Source organism: Eublepharis macularius, chromosome 13 (assembly GCF_028583425.1).
Source record: "Eublepharis macularius isolate TG4126 chromosome 13, MPM_Emac_v1.0, whole genome shotgun sequence".
Taxonomy (NCBI): domain Eukaryota; kingdom Metazoa; phylum Chordata; class Lepidosauria; order Squamata; family Eublepharidae; genus Eublepharis; species Eublepharis macularius.
Window position 1 is genome coordinate 14,295,350 of NC_072802.1, and position 13,592 is coordinate 14,308,941.

General features: G+C 48.1%; 1 protein-coding gene across 1 annotated transcript; it reads right to left on the bottom strand.

Moving 5' to 3' along the window:
- Window positions 1-726: 726 nt before the first annotated feature.
- Window positions 727-10,393, bottom strand: RAB39B (RAB39B, member RAS oncogene family). The gene is made up of 2 exons (XM_054996938.1): window positions 10,170-10,393; window positions 727-6,796 (listed from the first exon to the last, which is right to left on the bottom strand). The coding sequence occupies exons 1-2, from the start codon at window positions 10,382-10,384 to the stop codon at window positions 6,370-6,372; spliced, it is 642 nt and encodes a 213-aa protein (XP_054852913.1). The 5' UTR covers window positions 10,385-10,393; the 3' UTR covers window positions 727-6,369.
- Window positions 10,394-13,592: the final 3,199 nt, after the last annotated feature.

Genomic DNA, 13,592 nt, shown 5'->3' on the forward strand with positions numbered 1-13,592 from the left:
GCAGAAGGCAACCTGTGTGCCTTTCAGGCAAATTAAATCAGCTATATAACATATGGATCAGCTGTGGTCCTACAGTTCTTAACACATTTGATTTAATGGCTCGTTCTTTATTTTTTCAATTGAATGGCTTCCATTTTTTGTTTCCTTCTTCCCAAAATGTCACGAGTCCAACCTGATACTAGCCCTGCCCCTCCTGAAGTCAGCGGAGCCTTCTGTATGCTGGCCCCAAGGGGTTTTTAAAACAGCCAGCCTGATGGAAGAGTTCTCAAGAACTTGAAAGCTTGCATGTTGGGTTATGTTATTTTGGTTGATCTTAATAAGAAGGTGTCTTCAGGTAGATAACCATGTTGGTCCGCAGTAGAACAGCAGGATTTGAGTCTAGTGGCCCCTTAGAGACCAAGAAGATTTTTACCCAATAAGGTATATGAAGGAGGAAGCTTTGGCTCTTGAAAGCTTATACCCTGAAAATCTTGTTGGTTTCTAAATTACCACTGGGCTCAAATCCTGCAATAAAAAGGTATTTATTCTATGACTTTTGTTTTTGGATTTTAACACATTGCCAGTTATCAAGTCTGTTTCTTAGGCTGGTGGTATAGAATATTCATTGTGGATTTGCCAAAGTACAACAGTTTTGAAATGTGCACCAAACATACTTGTGCATATCTTAGCTTAAAATGCCACTGGATTCTGTTATAAACAGTATGCACATTTATTGTTATACTCTTCGGTATTGGATTTTTTTTGTCATGGTTACTGTGGAATGTAAAACAATTATTGGATATTGGATGGAAAATGGTAGAAGAAGAGGAAACAAAACTACAGGGTTTTTTTCTTTACAGATTTTGAATTTCACACAATCACATTAACCATTTTGCTAGATACAAGCATAATTTTCATCCACACACAGCTAAATACAGCATATTTGTCACATTTTCATTACAGCGCATATAACACAAAGCTAGGAAAAGTGTACAGTAGAATTTAAATCTGGAGTTTCTGAGAAATTTTAATCCAGCATGCAGACTTAGATTGTGAATTTTTAATTATTAGGTTTGTTTTTAGTTTATCTTTACCAAGAGCAAAAAAAGCTTCTTTAACTATCAGCCTTCAGTTTCTCCTGTAGTAGTCAAAACACTAAAACCAGTTAAGAAAAACATGAGGTTTTTCATCTTAGAAAGTCAAGCCTCTTGTCATTTTTTTACAGAAGCCCCCCCCCCATTGTTTATTTGAATAAGCTGCCTAAAAATGTAAGGCATTAGAAAACAATGACACCGTGGTTTTTGATCAAAATTAATATAAACTTTCTTTTAAGTAGTTATATTTCCTATACATTGTACTGCCTTTTGACATTCTAATACATGATACAGTATAAATGTATCCTGAGAGGAAGCCCTATTGACTAAAATGGGACTTACTTCTAAGTAAACCTGTTTAGGATTGCTTCCTTAACTTTCTAAATGGGAGATAGTTTTTCCATAGGCATGATCTTCATTTGGGGCAGAGCTTTGTTAGGAAAACATCTCTTACAGTAGAAGGAGTAAATGCAGGGACGGATAAAAGAAATCTGCTCACATCATGGATGATATACCTTGATGCAGAATTACACAGGAGCATTTCAACTTTGCTGTTCTTCGGCCTTATTTATTGACTTCAGCAGCGAACGTCTGAAGCTGCTTTGTGCAGAGTCAGACCGCTGGTCCATCTAGCTCAGTATGATCTACTCTGCCTGGCAGTGGCTTTCCCACCCAGTGCCTGAGATTGGTGATCCCTTAAGGAGACGCTTGAACCTGGGGTCATGCACTCTCCCTGAACCACAATTCTTCCTCAATGTGCAGGAAATCTGTGTAGAAGTACCAGGTAACAACCAAACTTTCCATGTCTAAGCTTGACTTCTCAAAAAAAAATTGAACGTGCATCACAAGATCACAGAGTATTCACTTGATGGTGGGATTTTTAATGAGGCTTACAGTGTTAAAAAGTCAGGTCAAGGTTAAGAATATTTTGCCATCATCTTCCATATCTCTTGATAATAATGCAAAATGTCTGAAGCTGTGGGAGAAAAATGTTTTATGTGAGGGGTGGTGGTGAGTTTGCGTGCTCGGCCATGGCTCAGTGGTAGAGATCCACTTGGCATGCAAAGATCCCAGCTTCCATCCCCTGCAACTCCAGTTAAGGATCAGGTTGTCGGTGATGTGGAAGAGATCCGCCTGAAGAACCACAGCCAGTGTGAGTAGACAGGACTGACTCTGATGGATCAAAGGTCTGATTCGGCAGAAGGCACCTCCGTGTGTTCATGCTTTAAATGCAGATAGATCCACAGTCACATCTCCCCTTCACATGTCCAGTTAAAATGAACTTGGGTAGCAGATGATGGCAACGACCCTGCTCTGCCTTAGAGCACAGAGAGCTGCTACCAGTCAGACTAAATACTGAGCTAGATGAACCAACAGTCTGATTTGATAGAACGTATTAATTGGACCGACTGGGTTGGCTCCAAACACGGCTTTTTACTTGCGGAAGCAGCCTTGTTTTTCGTGGGGAGCCACCTGTGGATCGGAGCCATTATGAATGGGTTAACAAACTCAGCGTTACTGTTTGGTATATTTATGACGTAGAAACATGTCAGTTCTTTAGCTTTGGCTGATGCAAAAGCGGCAAGATTGATAGTTTGTTGTAGAGACGGAACTGCTATCTGCTGCATTGTAAGGTAGTGATGCAAATCATTTGCCAAATAGTTTTAAAAAACCTAAATAGAAACAATCAGCGCTGAGATTTTTTTTTCCAGGAAAAGTTAGCCTTTGGGGGCTTAGAAAGTATGAAAACCACAGAATTATGCTGAAACAGGAAATTCATGATTCTAGAGAAAAAGCACGGAAGCAAACATCCTTATAGTACAATTAATGTCACGTCATTCTAAAATAATATTTCTTAAGAGAGGTTTTCCTTCAGTCCTGACTAGAGATGGGCACGAACTGAGAAAATGGCGTTTTTTGGGGGTTTTTGGTTCATCACGTTTCGTGAACCATGAACTGCCATGAACTTGCCCGGTTCGTGAACCGGTTTGTTTGGTTCATCACTTGCAGGGCGGCAGGAGGTCTGCAGAAAGCCCATCCCCCCATTGCCCAAGTAACGGATTGATCGGTGCCAGGCTGTCTGCAGTGACAAACCGAAAAATGAACCACTCTAAAAATCATAATGGTTCATCAGAAATGAGCTTTGACGAACTGCTGGTTCGCAAACCAAAAACCAGCTCAGTTTGTGACGAGCTTTGGTTCATATTTCGGTTCACGCTCATCTCTAGTCCTGACCTTTCACCCCCCCCTTTGCATTTTTACCCTATTAAGTCTTGGAAAAGAAGGAAATGTATTATTTCCAGTCTTGTTCTGGGCTCTTGCAAATAGCTGCAGGTAAAACTTAATTTGGGCCACAAACCAGGTTGTAGTCCTGTTTTGATCCCTAAGTTCAGCCCTGACCCTTGTGAAGTCCTAAGAAATCGAATAATTTGCCTCTGAGCCTGAGCAGAGTTCCTTTCATCTACTGTATCAGAGTTATATAATCCCCACATGGGAAAAAGTTTCTCTTGATACTAACGGAAGTAGGATGGGCTAGTAGATGAATAGGATGACTGTTTTTTGCAGAGGGAAATGATATTTGTCACGCCACCCCCTTGCAAAGTGGTCACAGGTGGGCCAACCACAGACTTACCACTATAAGCCTGTAAAGGTCAATTAAACCACAGCCTGCCCTCTGGCGATCTCAGCCTATGGTAAAATGTCACATGATCGCTTGCAAAATTGTCACATGACCACAAGCATGCTATAAACTGGGCTCAAAAGGAGCGGCTCACCATGAGAGATCATTTCTAAATCAGTCCTCACGTGCCTTTTCTCCGCGCCCCACACTAGACACTGGTATACAAACGATGAAGTGACTGTGATTCATTTTCAGCAGTCAACCGATTAGCACGACAATTTGCCCAGATCTACCCTTCCCAGTTCTGCTGAAACTTCAAGAACAGATGATGGATTTCAGTGTCCTCTTATCGTTTCTCTTGTAGTATATTTCTGCCTGCACCTTTGCAGAGGAACAGCCATGGTATTTTGCTAAAAAAATCCTATGGAAATGATAAAATTATAAAAGCGTTCCTGAAAATACACAGGTTCATCTGGGTTTTAAAAAGATGCAATCTTATACAGTGTCATTAAAAGTTCACAAACAACTTGTGTCTCTCCCTGCTTCCAGAGGCCCAGCATGTTCCATTGATTCCTTCTCTAACCCCCTTATACATGAGATACACAGACTCACACAAATGTCACCATATATCCTGTGAACACATTGATTTCTCCCTAGATATACAGAATAGCTGTGTGGTTCACCTTGCCTTACTCTGGAGGTTTGCTTACTTAAAACAAAATACAAAATGGCCAACCCTGAAAAAGGAAAGCTTTTTAAAGCTGTGCAGGGGAGATCTGGCCTTCCCATCCTTTCAAAATAACCCATTTTTTGCCCCAATCCTCACTTTTCTGCTGCGCTCACTGATCACACTGCCTTTTCTTAAGCCATGTCCCTCTCCTGCCAATAAACAAAATGTTCTCGGAGCAGAAAATGTTTTCCTAACTCCTGAGGTACCTATAACTGGAAGCTCTGACTCTCAAAAGCTCATACCCTGGAAATCTAGTTGGTCATTAAGGTGCGAAAGGGCCCAAATCTTGCTCACCGGTCTTTGGTGTCTACAATTTAGGGTTACTACTTTTTTTCTTTTGCTGGTGGGAAGTAGCTTGGAAAGTGGCCAAGACAGCTGGATGTTTTATTAGGAGCAAAACTGGATTGCAGCAATATCCCATCTTTAACGATACTGCTTCTTCGGCCAACAAGCCTTAAGCAACGCCACACAAATATCCCTTCTATGAACTGTGGCATGAATTCACAATTTTTCAGTTCTGATTTTAGGGTAAATGCAGAATTCAACATCATTTCCAGTTCAAAGCTAAAGAAGTTAACAGAAATTGTCAGTCTATTAAATAGTCAAAAACTAGAGCCACTGAATTGGCCCAGTAAGAAAACATCTACCATGTTTCGTTTATGTTTTAATGATCTAACACTTCCCCTTTTCTATTTCAAAAAACAAACAGGCAATGGGGTTTAATCTATGGCTGCTTCCATATAGAGATGGTTCTTTGCGTAGCTCTCATTGCTGTGCAAAGAAGCGCCCCTCCTCTCAAGTTTTCCCTGCACTTCCTTTGCCTCAGCCCTCTTTGACTGCCATCCCTCTGCCTCACCCCTGCCACTAGAGGGCTTTTCCAGACTTTTTTAAAAACTGAAAATCTATCACACTGCTATATATAATCTATTGCAAGAATGTAGTAATTCCTGGCTTTTATTGTTTAAAAAAGTACGTTTCTAGCCCTCTTGGTTAAAGTTACAGGGGGAAATGTTCAGGCTGTGCTCTCCCCATTCCACTTCAGCAATAAAAAGGCTATAGACTTTTAAAAAATGAAAGCTGAGAACTAGCACGTTGTTGCAATAGATTGTTGAAATATTGCAATGTTACAGCAATGCACCTATTCGTATTTTTTAACAACTTGAAAAAATACTCCAGTGCCCTGGGAGGGTGGCTCCAATATGGGCAGGACGTGCAAAACATCCACTTCCTCATCCACATAGCATCCAAAGATACTTTGATAGTGATCTTTTTAAAAAAATCCGCAAACCAGGATTAGAACAGATTGCACCAACGTGGGAGGAAAAACAGAATCAAGATGAATAGAGAATGATGACATGTAGATGCTCTTGAAAACAATACAAAAACCAAGGTGGAGCAAATCGGCCCCCCCCTCCCGAAAATAGCCTATATTGCTGTAAGGTACAGATATGACTGCCATGGAGCATCTGTAAATATGTTTTCTATTTGCATTTACCACTGAGGTATTGTAAAACAATGGCAATTGTGTTGGGACTTTAATCCTTCTAAAATATAGTATTGACACAAGCCCAGATTTCCCCCCTTACTCTGTATAAGTTCTATAGTTTTGTATATGGTTTTTTCCAAACCGTGGCCTCATCACAAAGTACTGAATTAACAAGTTTATTCAAAACAGGGTACCTATATTCAAAGCTCCCTGGCATCTACCTACCTTCCCTATTTGACCTTTCCTTACACTGCCCATCTCCTACCGAATAAGCATGCATCGGTCTTTATCCCTACACAAACGGGGGTTTCCTTCCCTGTTCCCTCCTTAGTTCTATTCTTCTGAGGTCCAATCACTGTGCAACACAGCTCACCACACTCCTTCTGCCTTCTCTTCCATCCCACCAAGTTCATTTAGCAGGGCATGTTTGGTTAGTAAAGTTCAGCATCATTTCTCCTCTCTAGCAGAGGCACCGCCTATCGGATTTCACCACCTCTTCTGAAGAATGCACTACATTTGGGACAAACCCGCTCTTCACCCCTTCCCATCCTTCTTGGATGGTAATCTCTCCCCTTTTAACCAGCTCGTAGATGTCTCGAGTGAGGTCGGTGAAGGCCTTCTCCACGTTGATAGCATCCCGAGCGGAGGTTTCGATGTATTTCATGCCGTAGGCGACAGCCAGCTTCTCTGCCTCGTGCCGGGTGACCTGCCTCTGAGTGTCGAGGTCACATTTGTGACCCACCAAGACAAAGACGATCTGGTACGGCTGCACGTGCACTTTGGTCTCTTCTAGCCACTCGTGAACGTTCTGGAAGGACCTGCGGTTTGTAATGTCAAAGAGCAAGAGGCCGCCCACTGAATTCCTGTAGTAGGCTCTGGTGATCGACCTGTAACAGAACAACAGCCCAAGGGAGCAAAGGTCTTTCAAAGAGGAGAACGCTGGCTGCAAATTGTCTTTTTGCATTTTAAATTATCTGCCTGCATCTAGGCATGTCACTTGCCTAAGCTACTAACACAGACGGGATTTGTCAAATCAAATGCAATCACCATTTCCACCATTTTATTTTAAATTTTCATCAGACCACTAGAAATTGACTCCTGGCCCTTTACTGACAAGATCCCTTCTCCAAGGCCGTATCTTTCAAGTGTGATCTTTAGCCGCTCCCTTACGTAAGACCAAAGTCCCAACCCTTCCTAGATGTCAGCTTCCTCCTCTGCAGATACCAGCTCAATTGATGAATGGCAAGTAACCAACCAACAACAAATCAGCAATGAACCACCACCCTCAGGATAGCCCAATATTAGCATCTCTCTTTCTCTCCGCTGGTCCCCAAGCTTTGTCTGTGTCTTTCCTCCATCAGATTCCCTCTTGGTTGCACTGATAGGCCAAACCTCTGCTACTTCAGTCATCCTAAAATGTCTTTATTTGGAAGGCTAGAGTCATTTGGACTTATTTGGGTTAGATGCCACCACCTTCGTCCCTCAGTCTCACCTGATTCCCCTCCTTCCCCATGGCTATTGCCCATGCAGGTTCCGCAATCCCCAGCATAGCCATTTTGGGTGGTTAAACCCTTGCTCTCAAACCCTTGCTCTCAAGAGGAACCTCAAACACAGGCTGTAGCTTTCAGGTTGATATATACATTGCCCTCAAAATAGTCCCCCCTGGAAACTCTGAGTCTAAAACGGCCTGATTGTACCAATGGATGTGCTCCATGAAGCCCATGTCCTCCTTAGTCCAATGGTTGTTTGGTTCCACAGACCAATGGCGCCTTGAATCCTTTCAGCTCTATGGATTTGGCTTGTTTGGCATCGTGGGGCTCTGTCAGACCTGATCATTGGCTTACGGAGGGTTTCCTGTCAGCTTCGAGGCCTACTTCCTCACATCCCAACAGGCCATTCCCCTAGCAACGACTTTTTAGCTTCATCCTCACCAGCACATACGTAGGCATGAAATATTCATTGCCTCGTAGCTGTGCTTTTAAAAGAAAATGGAAACAATGGAATTTTTTTTTAAAGATAGCGGTAGACACCAGCAAGTCACAGCTCTTGAGAGAAGAGCCCTTACATGCTTTGCCTAGCAGAGGGCCGCTGAGGCAGTTGATGGCATCACCGGCAAAAAGGGGCCATTTTCTACTGGCAAATGTGTACATAGCATCTTATAATGGAAATGCTGATTGAGCAAAGTTGTTCTTTCTCCTGTGGTAGACATTTGGCTCCAAGGTGTGTGGCCATTTGCTTATCAACAAACTATTTACACCTCCCTGCCCCACCTCAGTGTTCAGAGCAGCATATCTGGTTAAAAATAGCACCAGTTTTACAATTTGAGGACAATATCCCAGGATACATTACTCTGGAAAGGAATTATGCACTGCAGGAAGTACAGACACGTCCTACCGGATATTTCCATGGTGAGATATGTAGCTTTTCAGCTAGGCAGAAGCAACCTTTTTGTACTCCACTCACCTACATGAAAGATTCTACTACCCATGATGGTATAGTTCCCGTTTGAAATCCAGAAAGTCAAAAACAAGAGCCAGTAAAACCAGGGCTCTTGCTAGTATGCTGAGAACCACTTGAGCACTCCTTTCCCAAATGGGACAGGACAGATCTTTCACTGAGTCCCGCTGCCAGCAACAGGCATCATTGTGGAAAGCAGTTCCCGAAAAGGATAAGGCTGTCCCATGGTTTTGTAGGCTGTCCTTCCCCTGTAGGGCTGTTGCCAGCCATTAAAGGCCCTGCAGTTACTTCACTGTGCTTGGTGGGAATCAGGCCCGGAAGAGCTATGGGCCGACTTGGTGCAAGGTAGCGTTAAAGAAGGACCCCAGTGGTCATTTCTCACTTGGGTGGTGCCTGTATATTTAACATTGCACTCCTAAGCAGAATTACACCCTTCTAAGCCCACTGACTTCTGAGGACTTGGAAAGGTGCAACTCTGCTTAGCACTGCACAGCAAAGTTGCTAAAAATAGCCCTTTGGATACAAGATAACAGAGATAAATACAGGAACAGTTTAGCTATCTGCACTGGAAAGGCTGTTTTTACATGCTTTCTTGCTGTGTTTAAAATGTATATGAAATGTGCGGCTCCTTTTCTTTGTGCTGGGGGCTAAAATCTCTGCAGGAAAAATATTATTGTAACAATAGAAATTGTATCGTCCTTCGGCATTTTATCAGCCGCACAGCAGGAAAAGGGAGGTCTTTACATGTGCTGACTGGCCACTCTTCATCCTGCAGGCATGCATCCGAGGGAGTTTTGCATCACTGCCTAGACCTGCCATTGGCCTGTGGCTCCTAACGCGGGGGGGGGGGGGCCTCCCAGCCCTCATCATTAATTGTTGGTGGAGAGTGCCCTCAAGTCACAGCTGACTTGTGGTGACCCCTGGTGGGATTTTCATGGCAAGAGACTAACAGAGGGGGTTTGCCATGGCCTGCCTGTGCAACCCTGGTCTTTGTTGGAGGTCTCCCATCCAATTACTCACCAAGGCTGACCCTGCTTAGCTTCTGGGATCTGAGGAGATCAGGCTCACCTGGGCTAGCCAGGTCAAGTTCATCATTAGTTACAAACTAAATTTTGGACGGTGCTGGCCCAATATTTTAAGGTTCAAAGGAGCGGGCTCTGAATGCATCAAGTCCTTCCAGTTTCACAGCCTTTACTTCTCCCAGGCCTGGCTGAAGTTGTTCAGTTTGGGGAAAGAACAGTGAAAGGCCGTCTGGGGTCTGTGGTACAGTCCTCTCAGCGCCCTGTTTGAAGGGCCCTCCGTGCCAAACGCCTCTCGGGGACGTGGCAAGCCTGCAAACGGGAGGCCTGGAGGCGCCTCTTTCCTGGGAGCAAAGCCTGCCTTTGCAGAGGGAGCCGGGCCGGGCCAAGCTGTTCTCCAGGGGCGGCGCAGCTCCTCTCTCCTGCAGAGCAAGCTGGGCGCTTGGGCCGGCCCTGGGCACCCCTGAAAGTTGGCCTGAAGGACCCCCAAGCTCGGGCCCAGCCTCGGCCCCGCGACGCCCGCTCCCTTCCAGCAGCCTCTGCTCTGCCCCCCGGAGAGCCTGGCCGGCCTTGGCCCGCAGCCAGCTGCCACCTCCGGCGGGGGCCCCTCGCACAGGCAGGCGAGCGCTGGCAAGGCGGGCCCCGACAGCAGCGCAGCGAACCCCGGCGCCCCCCTGCGCATTAGCCGGGCGCAGCGGCGCGGAGAGGGGGCCTCCGCAGGCCCTGCGCGCAGCTCGCCCCGGCCCCGCCCGGCCCCCCCCCCCCGCGCCCCGCCGGCGCCCACCTGAAGCGCTCCTGGCCGGCCGTGTCCCAGATCTGGAGCTTGATGCGCTTGCCGGGCTCGATCTCCACCAGGCGCGAGAAGAAGTCCACGCCCACGGTGGGGTCGGAGACCTGGGCGAAGCGGCCCTCGGTGAAGCGGCGGATCAGGCACGACTTGCCCACCGTGGAGTCCCCGATGACGATCAGGCGGAACTGGTACAGCCAGATGGCCTCCATGCCGCCCCCGCCGGACGCTCAGGCGCCCATGCCCGGCGCGGCGGCCACTGGGCGGCGCTCTCCGCCTGCGCCCCGGAGGGAAGAGCCCCGCGGCGGCGGACAAAGGCCCCGAGCGGCGCGGCGGCTGCGATCCGCGCTCAGAGCCGCCCGCCTGCGCTGCCCGCGCTCGCCGGTCCGGAGGGCCCCGGCCGGGCCAGCCAGCCCATCGCGCGGCGCCTTCGCAAGGGCACAGGCGAGGCTGGAGAGGAGGAGGAGGAGGAGGCTAAAGCAGCAGCAGCAGCAGCAGCAGCAGCAGCGCGACGCGGAGCAACCGCCCCGGGCCGAGCGCCGTTCGGTTCGGTTCGGTTCGGGGACGCAGCCCGCCTTGCGCCCAGCCCGCCTAATGCGCGCAGCGAGCCTGCGGGACGGAGGGGGCCGGGCGGGCGGGACGCGGCCCGTGGGGCGGCTCCATCCTCGGCGGAGGCTCCCGGGCGCCCCGCGGGCAGGTGCCGAGCGGAGGCGGCCGCGGCCGGACAAAAGGCGGCGAGGCAGGCGGGGCTGAAGGGCACCTGCGCGGCCGGCCGGCCCCGGGCTGGGTGGGTGGGTGGGTGGCGGGGGGTCTCCTCCGGCCGCCGCGGGCCCTCCGGCCGGGTCGCTGCTCCGCCGAGGCTCCGGCCTGGCCAAGATGGAGCGCGGGCGAGCGGGATGCGGGCGAGAGCGGCGAGGCGGAGGGACGGCAGCAGCATCAGCACCAAACAGTCTGACTCATCACTGGCGGCGGCGCGGCCGTAATGCCCCGAGTGCGGGAGCCGCCGCGGCCTTTACCGCGCTGCTTCGAAGAGCGCCGCCCCGGAAAAACCCAAGGAAAGCCTCCGCTCGCCGGTACTGCTGGCGGGGCAGGCTGGCGAAACCAGGAGCCAGCGAAGCTCCGCGGGAGAGTCGGGCAGAAGCCGAGGCACGGGCCCTTCCCGGGAAGAAGCAAGGAACATGCTTACATTTGGGCTGGGGACTTCGGCGCAGGTTACTATTCAGACCCTGCCCTTCTCAGTTCACCCCACGATAGAGCTCTTTTTCTCCTCTTACCCCCCCCCCCCAATCTGTCAACCGCACCACCCTTTCTCTTCCTCCTTACCCCACTGCTCTTTCTCCGCCCTGCCAGTCTCTCTGCACTCAGTCTGAACACAGAAGCCAACTGGCCTACAGAGGTTGCCAAAGATACCCAGCCAGGTGCCTTCAGGGCATTCACTAGCAGAGCATGAAGGCAAACGGCCTTGGCATCTGCTGTTCACAGGTATAGTACCTCTGAACCTGGAAGTTCCATCTTGCTGTCCTAGTAGAGAGCCCTTGATAGACCTGGCCGAAGTCCAACAGCTGGATGCTTCCAGGGACGCACTGAATCCGGCTAAAGGTCAGTCTTGCCCACTTGACTGGCAGCATCTCTTCAGAGGCTCTGGCAGAAACCTTTCCCATCAGCTACTACTTGAGCCTTTTAACTGGAGGTGCTGCAGATTGAACCTGTGAACGTCCACATGCCATGCAGAAGCTCTACCACCGAGTCACAGCCGAGTCACAGGGAGCCACAAGCATAGGCCAGGCAGTCTTGGGTGGGAAAGAAGTTGGCCTCATTCCTTTACCCATCCTGAGGTGCCGAGAAGAAAGCATCTTGATGGACAATGTCAAACGGCACAAACATGCCAAAATGCCCAGCGCTGCTGCTTCCCCCATCCTTGTATCTCCAGATTAGGGAAAGGTTCACACTCTTAAAGGCACAGAGTCTCCATAAAACTCCAGATGTCGACTTTAGGCTAAAGAAAAGTCCTCATAGAACTTTGATAAGGTAATGTATCCTTGCGGAAAGAAGGAAGACCTTCCCCTAAACCATTCCCAAAGCTTTTAATTCAGAGGCTCTAGTCCTCAAGAACTTTTCATTCTATTGTATTTATTTACTCCATTTATAGAATCAAAGAGTTGGAAGGGGCTAACAGGAACAGCTCCCTCCCCTCCCCTAAGTGACAGTCTTTTACATATATTGTCGAAGGCTTTCATGGCCGGAGAACGATGGTTGTTGTGGGTTTTCCGGGCTGTATTGCTGTGGTCTTGGCATTGTAGTTCCTGATGTTTCCCCAACAGCTGTGACTGGCATCTTCAGAGGTGTAGCACCGAAAGACAGGAATCTCTCAGTGTCAAACACAGGCAAAGTTTGACAATCAGTGTCGAACATTGAGGCAAAGTTTGACACTGAGAGATCTCTGTCTTTTGGTGCTACACCTCTGAAGATGCCAGCCACAGCTGCTGGCGAAACGTCAGGAACTACAATGCCAAGACCACGGCAATACAACCCGGAAAACCCACAACATCCATAGTCTTTTAAATATTTAAAGAGAGCAATCATGTCTTGCCCCAACCTCCAAACTGAACATTCCCATTCCCTCAGTCTTTCCTGGTTGGGCTCGGTCTCCAGGCCCCTGATCATCCTGGCTGCTCAACTCTGCATCCGTTCCAAGTTGTCTACATCGTTTTTTGAAGTGAAGCCTCCAGAACGCCACACAATACTCCAGGTGGGGCCTCACCAACATGATACATAGTGGGACAAGGACAATCTGTGATTTGGATGGCACGCCTTTGTTAACACACCCCAAGATTGCGTTTGCCTTTTTTGCTGCTGCATCACGCTGGCTGCTCATATTTAGCTTCCTGTCCTCCTGTATCCCATGATCTTGTTCACACACACTGCTCCCCAGAAAGCGTATCCCTCATCCAGCATGGCTGCTTTGCATTTTTGTTATGCAGTGGAGAACCCAGCACTTATCCATGTTAAATTGCATCTTATTCAAATCTTCCCACTTGTCCAGTGTCATCAGAGCTCATTGAATTCGATCCCTGCCTTCAGGGGTGTCTGCTACACCTTCCAGTTTGCCATCATCAGCACCTTCATCACACCTTCATCAAGATCATTTATAAAAAGATTGAAAAACACTGACCAGTCTCAGCTCATTCTGAGCTTTGGCTGCTCCGACAGCGGCCCTACAGTGCCTAGCTACCCCTAGATGATCTTCTTTGGATGCAGTTCCTTCCCTCCATTTTACGAACATCTCATTTTCCCTCCAAAGCTCATCACAGAGCTCTCTGTCCATCCACGTTGGCTTCTGAAATTGTCTACCACATTTCTGTCCTGCTAAAATGGTGATAGCTTGAGCCTACAATAGCTCGTCTTTTAGGAGCGCCCACT

Bases quoted from the DNA above. Each gene is read 5' to 3' on its own strand.
- RAB39B (XM_054996938.1), bottom strand. From the start codon at position 10,384: ATGGAGGCCATCTGGCTGTACCAGTTCCGCCTGATCGTCATCGGGGAC. The intron at 6,797-10,169 runs GTGGGCGCCGGC...GTTCTGTTACAG, and splicing joins GCCGGCCAGGAGCGCTTCAG to GTCGATCACCAGAGCCTACT.